The sequence below is a fragment of the Pseudophryne corroboree genome, chromosome 6, assembly GCF_028390025.1.
Source record: "Pseudophryne corroboree isolate aPseCor3 chromosome 6, aPseCor3.hap2, whole genome shotgun sequence".
Classification (NCBI taxonomy): Eukaryota; Metazoa; Chordata; class Amphibia; order Anura; family Myobatrachidae; genus Pseudophryne; species Pseudophryne corroboree.
Genome location: NC_086449.1, coordinates 227,027,942 through 227,044,521, shown reverse-complemented (window position 1 = coordinate 227,044,521; position 16,580 = coordinate 227,027,942). Strand labels below are relative to the sequence as shown.

At 41.4% G+C, this 16,580-nt stretch overlaps 1 protein-coding gene and 1 pseudogene across 8 annotated transcripts in view; one reads left to right on the top strand and one right to left on the bottom strand.

The window, feature by feature from the left end:
* AKAP13 (A-kinase anchoring protein 13) overlaps positions 1 to 16,580 on the bottom strand; it is a 532,570-nt gene that overhangs the window by 15,743 nt on the left and 500,247 nt on the right. For all 8 annotated transcript variants that reach the window (XM_063925738.1, XM_063925741.1, XM_063925740.1 and 5 more), the window contains 8 exons: positions 9,728 to 9,978; positions 5,491 to 5,616; positions 5,279 to 5,396; positions 4,449 to 4,700; positions 3,339 to 3,415; positions 2,147 to 2,328; positions 1,977 to 2,059; positions 787 to 975 (listed from right to left, as the gene is read on the bottom strand). In XM_063925738.1, the coding sequence (XP_063781808.1) occupies positions 787 to 975; positions 1,977 to 2,059; positions 2,147 to 2,328; positions 3,339 to 3,415; positions 4,449 to 4,700; positions 5,279 to 5,396; positions 5,491 to 5,616; positions 9,728 to 9,978 (1,278 nt within the window). The remainder of the gene's footprint in view (positions 1 to 786; positions 976 to 1,976; positions 2,060 to 2,146; positions 2,329 to 3,338; positions 3,416 to 4,448; positions 4,701 to 5,278; positions 5,397 to 5,490; positions 5,617 to 9,727; positions 9,979 to 16,580) is intronic.
* LOC134937136 (5S ribosomal RNA) lies at positions 7,785 to 7,903 on the top strand (annotated as a pseudogene).

Here is a 16,580-nt window from a genome sequence, read left to right as displayed (position 1 = left end):
TTATCAGTTCACATTTCTACTAAGGGGGTCATTCCGAGTTGATCGCTCGCTAGCAACTTTTTGCTGCGCTGCGATCAGGTTGAAACTCGGCAAAACTGCGCATGCGAACGCACCGCAATGTGCAGGCGCGTCGTACGGTTACAAAGATGATCGGTGCTGGGCGATGGATTTAACGAAGAATCCATTTGCACAGTCAATCGCAAGGTGATTGACAGAAAGAGGGCGTTTATGGGTGTCAACTGACCGTTTTCTGGTAGTATTTGGGAAAACGCAGGCGTGTCCAAGCGTTTGCAGGACGGATGTCTGATGTCAATTCCGGGACCAAAAAGACTGAAGTGATTGCAGCGGCTGAGTAAGTCCAGAGCTACTCAGAAACGGCGCAAACTGTTTTTGGTCCACTCGGCTGCAAAGGCGATCGCACACTTGCAAAGCAAAAATACACTCCCCCATAGGCGGCGACTATATGATCGCAGCACTGCAAAAAGTTGCTAGCGAGCGATCAACTCGGACTGAACCCCTAAGCCTCTCCTTGGGCGAGAGATCTGCATAAGCTCACCTCTAAATAGCCTGCAATCCAGTCTACACACCAAGACACACTTATCCTACGTACAAACGTCCCATTGGTGCCAGCTTACACCCATATGGCCGCAAACAGAGATGCGGCTCAGCATGGTGCCTGCCCAGCGTGAGAAATCGCAGACGCGACTGCTTTGTGTGCATCTCTGTATCAGGCCCACTGGGTTCTATTAACCAGAAAGTGCAAAAAAACCCAAAAACTATCCATACCCTCTCTTATTGCATTTTTCACAACAGACTCTCCTAGAGGAGCTTCTGCTGTGTTTGCTCGGAATAGGCTTCTTCCTGGCACAGCTGAAGAGTTCCCCTCACTGGTACCACAGTCTGTCAGTGTTTGGAAAATCTTCTGTTTTTCTTCAAGTAAAGAAATGATCTGTTCATCCTTTTGTGTAAGTTGCTCTGTATTTGGGGGGAAAAAAAAATATTAAATCACATGATAAAAACATCAGTTGGTAAACTCAGCTGCTAGAGTTGAACACTGGAAACTCAAATTGTGAAGGCAAAGGTGTACGACTGTATTCCATCTTTATGTTATGTATTTGTGCTTCAGTGTCTTTCCCCCTCCAAATTAAGTTTTGTTTTTTAAGTTTTTCTGATCTGAGTCCCCCACTGCCACCCCCCAACAGCCTTTTCCCCAGAATCCTGGGGAACTTTCTTATCTGCCAGAAACTGTTTTACTAACACATTGGTATGCCATATTTTCATGGTCTATGAATACACTGTATACATTATTGGTAACGGAATTCATATTATCCTTGTAGATCTAATTTGTATACAAAAAATTGCCTTGTTGCCATCTCCTGGTTATGTGGGGAATAGCAAGGGAAAGTTGACATAAGGTTGTCCTCAACTGCCTTTATTCTGCTGCAGTGTTGAGACACTAACAATGATAGAATTCTTATTTAAACAGGTTTCCAAATGTAAAATAACCGATGACATCCCCACCTCCTATTACCTCAATCCCCAGCCATAATAGTAAATAAGTATTTGTAATAGCCTAGCTGGCGATACCAGTGTCTGCTCAGCTCTCACTCTGCATGTACACCATTTGATAGGTCTGTGGGCTGCATCTCTCATTGTAAAGTATAATATCTAACGGGACATTATAGTTGATCCTAGCACTATAGTGAGCTATAAAGCATTACAGACTCCTAAAAAGACAGGAGAGCTACACAAAAATGCAGATCTGCAGACCATTTATTACAAGCTACAAAAGGGGGGAATGTAACAGGGTCTGAGTTTATTTTCCTCCCAAAATGTGCAATGTTGGCTTTAGGCATATTAGTACTACTATTTTCTTTTTATCTGTGAAAACGGTGATATTGAACTAGAACAAAGTTCCTTAAAAGTATCTATGAAAATATGATAAAGACACAATATAGCAGGTAATAAATGTGCACCTTTTAGCTCTCTGGCTTTTGTGTCCCAGTTTCTCTTTTCTTCTTCTGATTCACTTGGAACACCCTCATCTTCATCTTTGTCTCTATAAGGATATACACAATGGTGAGTGATGTTTAAACAAACATAAAAGTTAGTTCAATGAGACAATCGGTACAAAGCTGCTACATACATTCCACCCATCGTCTTCTGGATAGTTAGAATCCAGCTGTTGCGTTCGTCCTTACTACTTGCAAGTACTTCCACCATTTCAGGGACTTTTCCTCCCATGCTGATCAGGAACAGTCCCTTCTCATCATGAGCCACTTCCCTCACAATCAGCTTCTTCAAGGAAATCACTGTTGATTTTTGCTCCTTAAATCATGGGAAATAGAACACGTTAGCAGTTTTAGACACGTATGTATACTAAATGAAAAAAAAAAACAACTACGACATCTGTTTTCTGTGCTTTTCACTCATGTATCCACATAATTAGGCAGAGCCATTTGTTTTCAGTGGATAACATTAGCTGCTGTCTGGATACAACTACAATCCATGTGTCATGTCCATGTCGTACACACATACACACACACACAAAAATAAGTCAGCTTGAAAAAGGAAGAAAAAAACTAATAAACCATGCAAAACACCCATTTTTCACAGCACATTTAACGTGTTTCAGTGTACCCATTCCCTCCATTTTACTGAAAATGAGACAGATACTGTCTCACAGTATGTTACTATCATACTGCAATACTCCACAGTAGGTTTTATAGTGTATTTTCTGCAGGTTTACAAAAATTTAGTATTTTAGTACTTCAGATCAAACTATAAGTATCGAGTTATAAAGATCAAGTTATAAGCTGTATACAGAGTATTCGGTTTTCCTCACAGTAATACTATACATGTTAGTTTTCATTGTGTATAGATGTTTTACATACTTAAGCAAATGACTAAACAAAATAATACAAGAAAAATCAGGCAGACACGCAATGCAGACTTTCATGCATCTGGCAATTTTGCATTTTTTTAATTGGAGAGGAGGGAACGAGGGAATGAATGGGCTTGCAAATGAGTATAGCAGGGACGTGTGCCCGCAAATATGGCTCAGACAGACCAGCCGGAACAGCTCTATACACCTGTCTGGAGGAGTTCTCTTGCACCTGCCCTGTAGGTCATAACCTGGCATAAACCAGGCCCATATGCAGTCAATGAGAAGCCCCAAATCAAAGCATGTGACCGTTCCTTTACTCAATTTATTTAATGAAATTACTCATTCGAATGACATTTTCTATGTAGCTTTTCTTTCTACTTTGCAAATAGACAATAGATCCTGCTGTCATATGGGGAAACATTGACATGTCAGTAATGTGAATGACCCTCACCAGTGATGCAAACATATATTTCTGGTCCTTTTCTTGTAGGAAGACCAAAATGTCAGACATAAGAACAGCCATCACCTCTGTGGAATGGAAAAGAAAAGATATATTGTAAAATACGATACGTCTGCTGAAGTCTTTCGCTATACTTTGTGTTGTGTAACCTCTCTGAATGTTGCTACTGTGTTACTAAGACAGACACAATTCAAGTTCAGCGCTGAACCAGATCGCTGTGTATTATGTCCTTAAAACAAAAATTTTTCCCATTTGTAGTTAAAACCCCCCAAAAACATGCAGGTGAAATTGATGGTGATGGCATACAATTTAGTGACTGAACTGGTAAGGAAGGTTATTTTCGGGCACTGTGGTGTCTGGGCAGCAAAAATAATAAAGTTAGAATACGAGGTAATTTTCTTTCTTCCTACTCTCTTAACTTCCCATCTATGCTGATGGAGACTTTTCATAGCCAAAAAAGCCAGGTTACCAAGTCTTGTAAAGTTGGTGTTGATGGAACAAGGAAAAACAAAAAGCTCCTCCAGCAGGGTGGAGACTGGGAGAACTGGTTGTTCTTGGCAGAAAACTGCTTGTGGGCGAGGATGACTAACATACAGCTCAATCGCACTGATGTCACTGTATAAAAGCCGAGTGTCTGGAATGGACAGCGCTCTCAATGAAGAATAAAATAAATGAATGTATCCTGAACACTGAACGTCATGACTATTGTTTTGTTTCATGCACTGTTCTAAGGTTTTTTCTTATCTTGTACTCTAGGCATCATTTTGTGAAAACAGCTTCACGTTTATAAAATTACATTACAACAGCTGTATATTTATGAATGGACAAGAGACTTTGTACAAGACTCTGTAGCAATGTTTTGGTTAGTTAGGGCACATTAACGGGAATCAAACGATCACTTTTGACTTGATCATTATCAGTAAAATACAATGAGGGAATTGAAATCTGGAAAATACTTGCTGGTGGTTACAGAAAGATTTGTGACATTAATCATAACGTCTAGGGCGGACCGTTGGAGAAAGGAGATGAAATAGGATGAAGAAAGAGACATTAATAAAGCAGTCTTGTTGCAAAAATGTAAAGTCAACATAAATATTTTACCCTTTGATCGACTGGTTGAACTGGACCTCAACAACACACAGCCATCACGCACCAATTTCCTTCGTTTTAGGTCCTCCTTTGCAAACATCTGGCCACTCTTCATCCGTTGTATAGACTTACTGTCTGTCTTATTGTAGATCTCATTGAGACGTTTCTTCTTCTCATAATTATTGACCTTGTTGTTCACTTCGGTTATAACATGCTTTACCAAGTTTAGAGCCTGCTCCACCTCCTGATGCTCTATCTCGTTCTCTGAAATAGTGAAATAATGGTTGCCTTACAGATGCATAATAAATACCTCAAACTTATTAAAGCATAAAATGAAGAGAATGGAGTGAAGGACAATACCATCAGCAAGTCAAAAACAAATGACAATACTATCAGCAAGCCAAAAACAAAGTTCACTTTAAGGAAAAGTATACATGATCATCAAACCCCATTATGGCAGTGAATAGATTTTCATATTTATTAGGTTAATCCTTTCAGGAAAATAAATCTATCTATCTATCTATCTATCTATCTATCTATCTAGACATATTAACCCCCATATATCACTGGCTGTGATGCACCGACTCCCCGATCCGCTGGCACTGCCAATGCATTGACCGGCTCGTCGAAAAGTTACGGAAATTAAACATGTTAAAAATACCAGATTCCCCATTGAAAAAAAGTCAGGATTGGGATTTTCAAACATGTTTAATATTTCTGATTGGAGTCAGGGGATCAGGCCATTGCCCCAGTACATCTCAGATGTATGGGGGCTATTTAATTTTGGTGGTCTACAGAATCAACAGTTGGACAGCCTTTGTACAAAACATACACACAATTACCTTTTGTATACTGCAGTATTCTTTGTAAAAGTACTGGATACTTTGTAATCCTTTGAGTAACTAATAATATACATTCTGGGATCCCAAGCCGCCTGACTACTGCACTACTTCTCTTTTTCTGAAACAGAACACAAACAAGGGGAGAAATCCATACACATCCAGCAACACAGTTGTACTCTCAAAAAGTAAAGGTAAATGCAATATTTTAATACCTTTATAAAGGCCTGAAACCTCTTATCCTTAGATAGTAGGTCCTTGAAATAATTCACTGCATCGTTGTGGTGGCCACAGAATTTTCCGTACGTTTTCTTCATACGCTCAGCGTTTTCTCCAGAAAACTAAAGAAATCAGCGATTATTTTATCATTTTTACCAGGAACTGACAAGTTTTGCACACATTTTAATAATTAAGGATGAAAAAATCAAGACACTGCAATTAGCACCGTGCTGTGTGATTTACGCAAGCTTGCTCATCCCTGGCTGCTGTTTGTTGTACCAGCCCCATTAGTGATATTATATAGATATATATATATATATATATATAGCATGCCAATTACAAATCCTACAGGAGGCAAAAGAATAAGGACTAGTGAAATACTTCTAGTTATACAAACAGGTAAATAATTCCAAGTAAATTACTGCTTACTCTATCTGGTATGCAAAGTTTATACAAGGCAGGAAGTCTACGGGTCTCCCATGTTGCCATAATATGACTACATGACTACCTAAATAATGTCCTCCATTACTGCCCTTCTCTTACCCAACTTCCTGGCTTATATACTTAGTAGAAGCACCCTTAAATGCAGTATCAGCTGTGATCTGTGATTCTATTGGGGTAAATCCAGTGGAGTAGTTCTCTACCAGCTTTATATGTCTGGACAGTGCAATTTTCACCCATTCAACTTTTCAAAATTGCTGAAAGTTAGATAGGGACTAGCAGGTAGCAGCACATTTCCAATCATTTTACAGATTCTTAATGTTATTGAGGGCTTTGCTTTAACTGGGACACTTCAGTACATTGATTATTTAGCATTAAATCCACTGCAATGTGGTTTTAGCAGTATGATCTGGCACACTGTCCTGCTCCTACATACTAGGTCTCTTACAGACCACGTTTGAAAACAAAGGTTTTTTTTTGTCCTGCACAGACCTATTTGGATATATAAAGAATGGTGATACTTTAACCAAAAATTGGACAATTTTGTTAAGAAATAATTATTCCAATCTGTCCCATTGGTGGTGCGCCCGGAGTCAAAAGAGGAAGTAAATGGAAAGGGGAAAGAAAAAGTATGACTCTTGTTGGGGCGCACTCTTATGTATCTAAGTGTCTACTGATTAGTGATGTGTCTAAGATATAACAAAGTCTTTATTTCTACTCTTAAAATAAATGGGAACTCAGCAAGAAAAACAAAACTAAATAATAATGTTAGACATAAGTCTAAGGGCTGCTCTTTATGGAAGTGAACAAGCCCGTGAACGGGTGAAACGCGTTTTCCCTTCTATCTGCTGCCTCCTCTCCTACCTGAAGACTCCATGGGTGATATTCGATACTTACCTGTACCATTGAACTAGGTTATTTTTTCCTGGCTTAAATTAATTATCATAGGGTATTGTATACCCATTATTTGCTTTATAAATACCTGTCCCTTTTTCCAGTATATATTTCTTAAATACACAAAAAATCTTTAATCTGTGTAATGCTGGTATTTTTAGGGTTACCCTATACCCACATAATGTCTCCTTGAATTAACAGGTCTAGGTAGAGTGTGGCTCCGCAGCTGAATCTGCTTCAGACATTTCAAACTGTGTATTCTTTTCAATTGTGTTTGTTCCCATGTATATTATGCCTGTCTCACAAATGCATGCAGCTCTGAATAATTGGCACAATTGAATAGGCTCTCATATGCCTTAATGAATGTTTTATTATATATTTTTTTTAAAATAACCATCATGGTTTTCAGCAATGGTGCCTCCATGTGATGTATATTAGACAACTTGATAATTATTCACTTAAGTCAGGTGGTGGGCAGTGATCCCACATTTTGGTCCGCCGGAGGTATTGTGCCCACAGATTTTCAGGAGGTTTGTGTCTCTTTTTATTTTTTGTGGGACTGATATTTGACAGTACATAGAGGATTGATCTTATCTCTTTTTTCTAAAAATACTTTATTGTTATGTACAAATGTATATAAAACCAGCATCATATTCAGCATTAGATCTGATGCTTTTAGAGACCAACAGGGATTCCACATTGCAGTGGTTCCATTATCAATCAACTACCTGTCTACTTCAATCTTCTTCCCACTTGTTACTTCTTTCGGTGAACTCTCATCCACGATTCTGAGGAGCGTGTCCCCCATGGAGGCACGTCTCCTCCGTCTAACGAGGACAGCAGATTCACGCTAATCAAACCTATTCTTTCTCCTGATCTTCTTCAATATAATTCTTTCAGATACAAAATATCTCTCTTTTTCGGTGCACTCTCATTAGTGTCACAGGGTAAGCCTTCCTACGACCATACCCCTACGCTTATGCCCAATCCCGTCCGATCTTGGAAGTGAAACGGAGGAGGGCTAGGTCAGTACCTAGACGGGCGACCGCTAGGGAATACCCAGTGAAGTAGGAAGACCACATTCCCTGTGCAAAAACGCTAACAGCAGGATCACCACTTATACTTATTCTCATCACATCCTTATTCCAGACAGGTGTTAACTTTCATGAGTGGACTTCAGTTAGAGGTTTTTTTACTCTCCTGAAATCAACCCTATTTAGGGCTTTATCAATACAAACACAGTTTGTACAGATCTTTGGCAGACGGAAGCAGCATGATATGTAGCTACCTTCCTATATGCATTTATTAAAGCATAAATAAGATCTGAACATTTCATTTTTTCAAGGAAACTGTATATACATTGTTTCCTGTATGGGGGTATCTACATTGACTTATGTCTAACATTATTATTTAGTTTTGTTTTTCTTGCTGAGTTCCCATTTATTTTAAGAGTAGAAATAAAGACTTTGTTATATCTTAGACACATCACTAATCAGTAGACACTTAGATACATAAGAGTGCGCCCCAACAAGAGTCATACTTTTTCTTTCCCCTTTCCATTTCTCTTACAGACCACAACAGGTTACTTTCACCATGATTTGTCTTTATCTCATTAAATGTTTTTTAGCCATGTTTTCTAGTCCCTGAAACAAAGAAGAATCAGATGGCATTAAGCTCCCACTATAGTACTTAATGGTAGGAACAGAGGGCCTGATTCAGGGATGGATGTTATAGCACAACTGCTGCATCTTTGTACACAGCGGATGTGCTAAAATATGGCCACTATCAGCTTCTCTGATCCAATGCTGCATCTGAAGATACAGCCATCAGGTCAACTGCTGGACCATCGGACATCTGACAAACCCTCAAGTTACCCAGGATGTCTGGTCAAATCATGTTGCCAGAGCCGGCAAAGCTGTGCACAAGGATGCATCCTCTGGCTCAAAATGCCCTTGTTTCTGGTACGCTCCCTGTCACTGCTCCCAAATGCGAGTTGCAATGTCAATCATGCTGCAGCTTTGAAGAACTGTGACAGCGCTGTGGAAACAGATGTGCACATGCACGTATCTGCAAACAGCAGAGACATACAGTACATAAATATCGAATCAATGCACATCTCTGAATTAGGCCCAGAGTTTATGATATGTGTCACCCTTAAGCTTTCACCAAACAGTACATAGTGCTTGAGGTACTAATGTGCACTCTTGGCCTCCCGAGACCACAGAATCTGCCTCCACTTGGAATGAGTGTCTCCCACAAACTCAAGGCAAGATCTCGTGGGAGTTTTTGCTTGCTATACCCAAGTTCATAAATGTACTATACTCGCATCTATTCCTTTATGCTGGACGTGACAGTACTTTGGAGGACAATAGAAGTTTGATATCTTATTTCATTCCCCTGATTGGTGTTTTTCATTAACATTCTTTGTGCTTTGTTTTCAATGTTCTTTGATCTTCACAATTAAACTCTTTTTTTTGGAAAAGTTCCAATTGCAGTTGCAGAGACACTAAATTCATTTTGAAATTTAATTGAAAACGGTTTAATTTTACATAGGTCGACATTGATCAAGTATGTGGTCTCCACAATGTAAGAAAATAAAATGTAATAATATACCAAATGGAGTGAATACTTTTTAGAACCACTATAAAATGAAAGAACAAAGCACAACAATCCATTTTTAAACAGTAGGAGCACATGTTACTCAAAAGCGCTGGCATGACATGCTGGGAAATTAACAGTATCACACCAGGAAAGGAGCATTCCTAAGCCAAAATATAAATAAAACATAAAAAAAACAGAATAATGTATGATTTTTACTGGATCAAATAATAAAAACCGGATCATTCATGAGTCCCAGTTATAACAGAGAATACAGAACCCATCAGCCACGGTTGTTACCTGGTGTACGAGAACATCCCCAATTCTTTTGATGACAAAGTTCTTCTCACTTTTTTCAGCCATCGATTCTTTCTTCCTTTCTAGAATTCGTTGGAAAAACTGAGTGTGGATGTTCAGCAAATCTTCCATGCATGGAAAGATCTTCTCTAGGACCTGCTGCTCAAACTGAAGCTCGGTCAACATTCCACGACTGTAGACATCACTCATGATTTTCAGAGTCCGGACGTGGTGCATTTCTGTCTGCATCAGTTCTGTGTGGGAGCAAAAGCAGGATGAGATCATTCAAGATTCACAACAACAATAATGCACATGTGTATTTATTGCTGGCTGACAACAGATCCACAGGTGGTGCTAATTATTTCACTTATGATACTGTGGAGACCTGTTAAACATGCCCGAGGACTGGAGTTAAGGGGCCCATACATTAGTATTAGGGTCAGTACCCTTTCTCCCTTTGCCTGAGTCCAGGGATCAGAGAAATAAAACATTTTGGAAATTCTCTAGTAGCCGATTTCGGCACCCCAAAAAATGACCAAGATTGGTGAGAAGGGATTTTTGGCTTGCTGTCTTATGCAGATTCCCTTGGGTTCGTTGATCATCGATGTTCACAGATCAGTTTGCCAGAAAAGAGAATCAGGGCCAATGATGTATCACACATTAGGAAACACTGATCTACACCAGGCAGAGGACCATGGTAAGTCATACTTCCTTTGTTTCACCTTAACTTTTCCGCTGCATGTTGCAACTATAAAATACACTACCACTCCTTCCTGTATCCTATACAATGTAACAGTAGTATGTACAGTTTAACCACTCACACAATACCAGCAATGTCCCCAGTGTGTTACAACGTAAAAGGAGGCACATGTGCAACAACTGAGCAACACACTGCAATACACTACATGCTCCAGAAAGAAGGAACTGCAGGTCAGCATCCTTTGGACGACCCATCATTATCACAAATCCATTATTAAATGTAACTTCCAAAAATGAAAACACAGAATGGGAGTCAAAACACTGAGGGCCCAGGGCAATTTCACTAAATGATAAATACTGGCAGACTATCAAATTTAAACCACAGATGTGTTCACTTACATCTAGCCTCCTGGCACGTTAAACAGCCCTTCTAGCCACTCCATGCCGTGGCATGACACTGTAGCGTTGAACGTCTTTTCGGGTGACTTTATCCATTAAAATGCATCTTATTTGCAAAATGATGTGAATACGACATGCACAGTTTATGCTGGTTAAAATGGTATGCAGCATACCTATTCTGTGTGCAACTGCAGCTGTACCTGCATATGAAATGCTACGTTAATGTTTTCCTAGAAAACACTTTAACGTAGCATTTTGTATGCAGATACAGTCACAGACGCACAGAGTATATAGGCATGCTGCATATAATTTTAATCAGCAGATTCTGCTCGTGCTTCTTATTGGCTTAGCGATACTAACAAGATGTATTTCAGCAAACAAAAGACGCCCAACACTAACAGAGTTGCACAGGACCTGTTGGCTCACTCACACCAGGCACCTCTCGCTCCGGCATATTGAGGTAAGATGCATGAGGGCACTCTCTAGTTTTATATTATATATATATATATATATATATATATTCTATGACCGTGTTACTGTATTTGTGTATGTAATGAGCTGACTGTAAAGTCAGGATACAACCTGCTATTCAGCACTTTTTTTTAGCAGCAAAGCCAACGTTTTTCAAACATAACCAGTTTTGTAACAATGTACCTATTACACTATTATCTTCCCCCTGTGCAGTAAACATTTGAAATATGTACTAATAAAATGTGCCTTATCTCAATTGCATATAAGCCACACAAACATGTAGATTAGTGTCAGAAAGGTCTGTTTTTTTACAATGTACAAAGCATCACAATAAGTTGGTAAGAGCTCACAAGTAACTCCTAATGTTTTAGAATAGGAATTGAGTGACATTACACAAGAGGATGTAGTGGGAGTGGGGGGTGAACGTGCCTAAGGAGAGCTAAATAGCCGTCACCAGTGAAGAAAAAATACAGTAAACTAGCATATATTAGACACAGTTCCACCGTAAGACTGACGTTTATACTGCCTGCCAGGGGAACCTATTTGTATGGACCCACTGATGAAATAAGTTCAGAATATATAAATTTCAGTGTTGTTCTGTAAGAAAAGGTGCCGTACTCACCTAAAGTTACATGTTGAAAAAATATTATAGTAGCTCCCACACGATGTATAAGTGTGTCTATACATATTTTAATTATTTAGGAAATTATGTCACAGATTTCTTTCGGTTTCTGGACTAGTTTTACGAATTAGAAATCAGACTGCGTACCACCACAAAAAAGCAATGTGATTGTATGTACACTGTGTACTCTAGACTGCCTAATATGTATATATAGGAAATGGCTAATAAGAACTTTTGATGGGGAGATAGTAATAGCCAAAATTTATGTACAATTGGAAGTGACTGTTAGAAGTAAAAGAGCCACAAAGTGTGATTTAGGAAAGTGTTTGGGACAGCAGTGTGTGTAGCCTGCTATCTGTTTATTGAGAGACTGATTCCCCCATTAAGGTGGACACTTTTTCTTCAACTTTAATTCAGCTGTACTCTAATATTCAGAAACTTGAGAGGGGAAAACTGTACAGTACTGTTATTAAGAGACTAGCGGTCTATTCATGAAGCAGTGAAAAGTGTGGAGAAGAGAGCATGCAGAGAAAATAAGAATTTACTTACCGATAATTCTATTTCTCGGAGTCCGTAGTGGATGCTGGGGTTCCTGAAAGGACCATGGGGAATAGCGGCTCCGCAGGAGACAGGGCACAAAAAAGTAAAGCTTTTACCAGATCAGGTGGTGTGCACTGGCTCCTCCCCCTATGACCCTCCTCCAGACTCCAGTTAGGTACTGTGCCCGGACGAGCGTACACAATAAGGGAGGCAATTTGAATCCCGGGTAAGACTCATACCAGCCACACCAATCACACCGTACAACTTGTGATCTAAACCCAGTTAACAGTATGATAACAGAAAGAGCCTCTTAAAGATGGCTCCTTAACAATATAACCCGAATTTGTTAACAATAACTATGTACAGTATTGCAGATAATCCGCACTTGGGATGGGCGCCCAGCATCCACTACGGACTCCGAGAAATAGAATTATCGGTAAGTAAATTCTTATTTTCTCTATCGTCCTAAGTGGATGCTGGGGTTCCTGAAAGGACCATGGGGATTATACCAAAGCTCCCAAACGGGCGGGAGAGTGCGGATGACTCTGCAGCACCGAATGAGAGAATTCCAAGTCCTCTTTTGCCAGGGTATCAAATTTGTAGAATTTTACAAACGTGTTTTCCCCCGACCACGTAGCTGCTCGGCAGAATTGTAATGCCGAGACCCCTCGGGCAGCCGCCCAAGATGAGCCCACCTTCCTTGTGGAATGGGCCTTAACAGATTTAGGCTGTGGCAGGCCTGCCACAGAATGAGCAAGTTGAATTGTGTTACAAATCCAACGAGCAATCGTCTGCTTAGAAGCAGGGGCACCCAACTTGTTGGGTGCATATAGTATCAACAGCGAGTCAGATTTTCTGACTTCAGCCGTCCTTGAAATGTATATTTTTAAGGCTCTGACAACGTCCAACAACTTGGAGTCCTCCAAGTCGCCAGTGGCCGCAGGCACCACAATAGGTTGGTTCAGGTGAAACGCTGATACCACCTTAGGGAGAAAAAGCGGACGAGTCCTCAGTTCTGCCCTATCCGAATGGAAGATTAGATAAGGGCTTTTATAAGATAAAGCCGCCAATTCAGATACTCTCCTGGCGGAAGCCAGGGCCAGTAACATAGTCACTTTCCATGTGAGATATTTAAAATCCACCTTTTTCAATGGTTCAAACCAATGGGATTTGAGGAAATCTAAAACTACATTTAGATCCCACGGTGCCACCGGAGGCACCACAGGAGGCTGTATATGCAGTACTCCTTTAACAAAAGTCTGTACCTCAGGAACTGAGGCCAATTCTTTTTGGAAGAATATTGACAGGGCCGAAATTTGAACCTTAATAGATCTCAATTTGAGACCCCTAGACAATCCTGATTGTAGGAAATGTAGGAAACGACCCAGTTGAAATTCCTCCGTCGGAACACTCCGATCCTCGCACCACGCGACATATTTTCGCCAAATGCGGTGATAATGTTTCGCGGTGACTTCCTTCCTTGCCTTAATCAAGGTAGGAATGACTTCTTCTGGAATGCCTTTCCCTTTTAGGATCTGGCGTTCAACCGCCATGCCGTCAAACGCAGCCGCGGTAAGTCTTGAAAGAGACAGGGACCCTGTTGTAGCAGGTCCCTTCTCAGAAGTAGAGGGCACGGGTCGTCCGTGACCAACTCTTGAAGTTCCGGGTACCAAGTCCTTCTTGGCCAATCCGGAGCCACTAGTATTTCTTACTCCTCCTCACTGTATAATCTTCAATACCTTTGGTATGAGAGGCAGAGGAGGAAACACATATACTGATTTGTACACCCAAGGTGTTACCAGTGCGTCCACAGCTATTGCCTGTGGATCTCTTGACCTGGCGCAATACTTGTCCAGTTTCTTGTTGAGGCGAGACGCCATCATGTCTACCATTGGTCTTTCCCAACAGTTTATTAGCATGTGGAAGACTTCTGGATGAAGACCCCCCTCTCCCGGGTGTATATCGTGTCTGCTGAGGAAGTCTGCTTCCCAGTTGTCCACGCCCGGGAAGAACACTGCTGACAGTGCTATTACGTGATTCTCCGCCCAGCGAAGAATCTTGGCAGCTTCTGCCATTGCACTCCTGCTTCTTGTGCCGCCCTGTCTGTTTACATGGGCGACCGCCGTGATGTTGTCCGACTGAATCAACACCGGTTTTCCTTGCAGGAGTGGTTCTGTGAATAGACTTTTCCAGGTTCGTCCATACCCCCTGGAAGTTTCTTCCTTGTGTGACTGCTCCCCAACCTCTCAGGCTGGCGTCCGTGGTCACCAGGATCAAATCCTGTATGCCGAATCTGCGGCCCTCCAATAGATGAGCCTTTTGCAACCACCACAGAAGATATACCCTTGTCCTTGGCGACAGGGTTATTCGCAGGTGCATCTGAGGATGCGACCCTGACCATTTGTCCAACAGATCCCTTTGGAAAATTCTTGCATGGAATCTGCCGAATGGAATTGCTTCGTAAAAAGCCACCATTTTTCCCAGGACTCTTGTGCATTGATGTACAGACACCTTTCCTGGTTTTAGGAGGTTCCTGACAGGTCGGATAACTCCTTGGCTTTTTCCTCGGGAAGAAAAACCTTTTTCTGAACCGTGTCCAGAATCATCCCTAGGAACAGCAGACGTATCGTCGGAAAACAGCTGCGATTCTTGGAATATTTAGAATCCAGTCGTGCCGTCGAAGAACTACTTTAGATAGTGCTCTTCCGACCTCCAACTGTTCTCTGGAACTTGCCCTTTTTAGGTCGTGCAAGTAAGGGATAATTTAGATGCCTTTTTTCTTTGAAGAAACATCTTTTCGGCCATTACCTTGGTAAAAAGGCCCGGGGTGCCGTGGATAATTCAAACGGCATCGTCTGAAACTGATATTGACAGTTCTGTACCACGAACCAGAGGTACCCTTGATGAGAAGGACAAATTTTGGACATGGAGGTAATCCTTGATGTCCAGGGACACCATATAGTCCCCTTTTTTCCGGTTCGCTATCACTGCTCTGAGTGACTTTATCTCGATTTGAACCTTTTATGTAAGTGTTCAAAACATTTTAGATTTAGACTATGTGTCACCAAGCCGTCTGGCTTCAGTACCACAATATAGTGTGGAAAAATAATACCCTTTTCCTTGTCGTAGGAGGGGTACTTTGATTATCACCTGCTGGATATACAGCTTGTGAATTGTTTCCAATGCTGCCTCCCTGTCGGAGGGAGCCGTTGGTAAAGCAGACTTCAGGAAGCTGCGAGGAGAAGATGTCTCGACTCTCCAATCTTTACCCCTGGGATAATACTCGTACGATCTAGGGGTCAACTTGCGAGTGATCCCACTGCGCCCTGAGACTCTTGAGACTACCCCCCCACCTTGAGTCCGCTTGCACGGCCCCAGCGTCATGCTGAGGACTTGGCAGACGCGGTGGAGGGCTTCTTTTCCTGGGAAAGGGCTGCCTGCTGCAGTCTACTTCCCTTACCTCTATGTCTGGGCAGATATGACTGGCCTTTTGCCTGCATGCCCTCATGGGAAAGGAAAGATTGAGGCTGAAAAGACGGTGTCTTTTTTAGCTGAGATGTAACTTGGGGTAAAAAAGGTTGGATTTCCCAGCTGTTGCTGTGGTCCCCAGGTCCGATGGACCGACCCCCAAATAACTCCTTCCCTTTATACAGCAATACTTCCATCTGCCGTATGGGATCTGTATCACCTGACCACTGTCGTGTCCCTGACATCTTCTGGGAGATATGGACAACGCACTTATCTTGATGCCAGAGAGCAAATATCCCTCTGTGCATCTCACATACATATATATAGAATGCATCCTATTAAATGCTCTACATGAATAAAATATTTTCAGTCAGGGAATCCGACCAAGCCAACCCAGCACTGCATCTCCAGGCTGATGGCGATCGCTGGTCGCAGTATAACCACCGTATGTGTGTATATACTTTTTAGGATATTTTTCCAGCTTCCTATCAGCTGGCTCCTTGAGGGCGGCCGTATCTGGAGACGGTAACGCCACTTGATAAGCGTGTGAGCGCCTTATCACCCTAAGGGGTGTTTCCCAACGTACCCTAATTTCTGGCGGGAAAGGGTATAACGCCAATATTTGCTATCGGGGTAACCCTACGCATCATCACACAC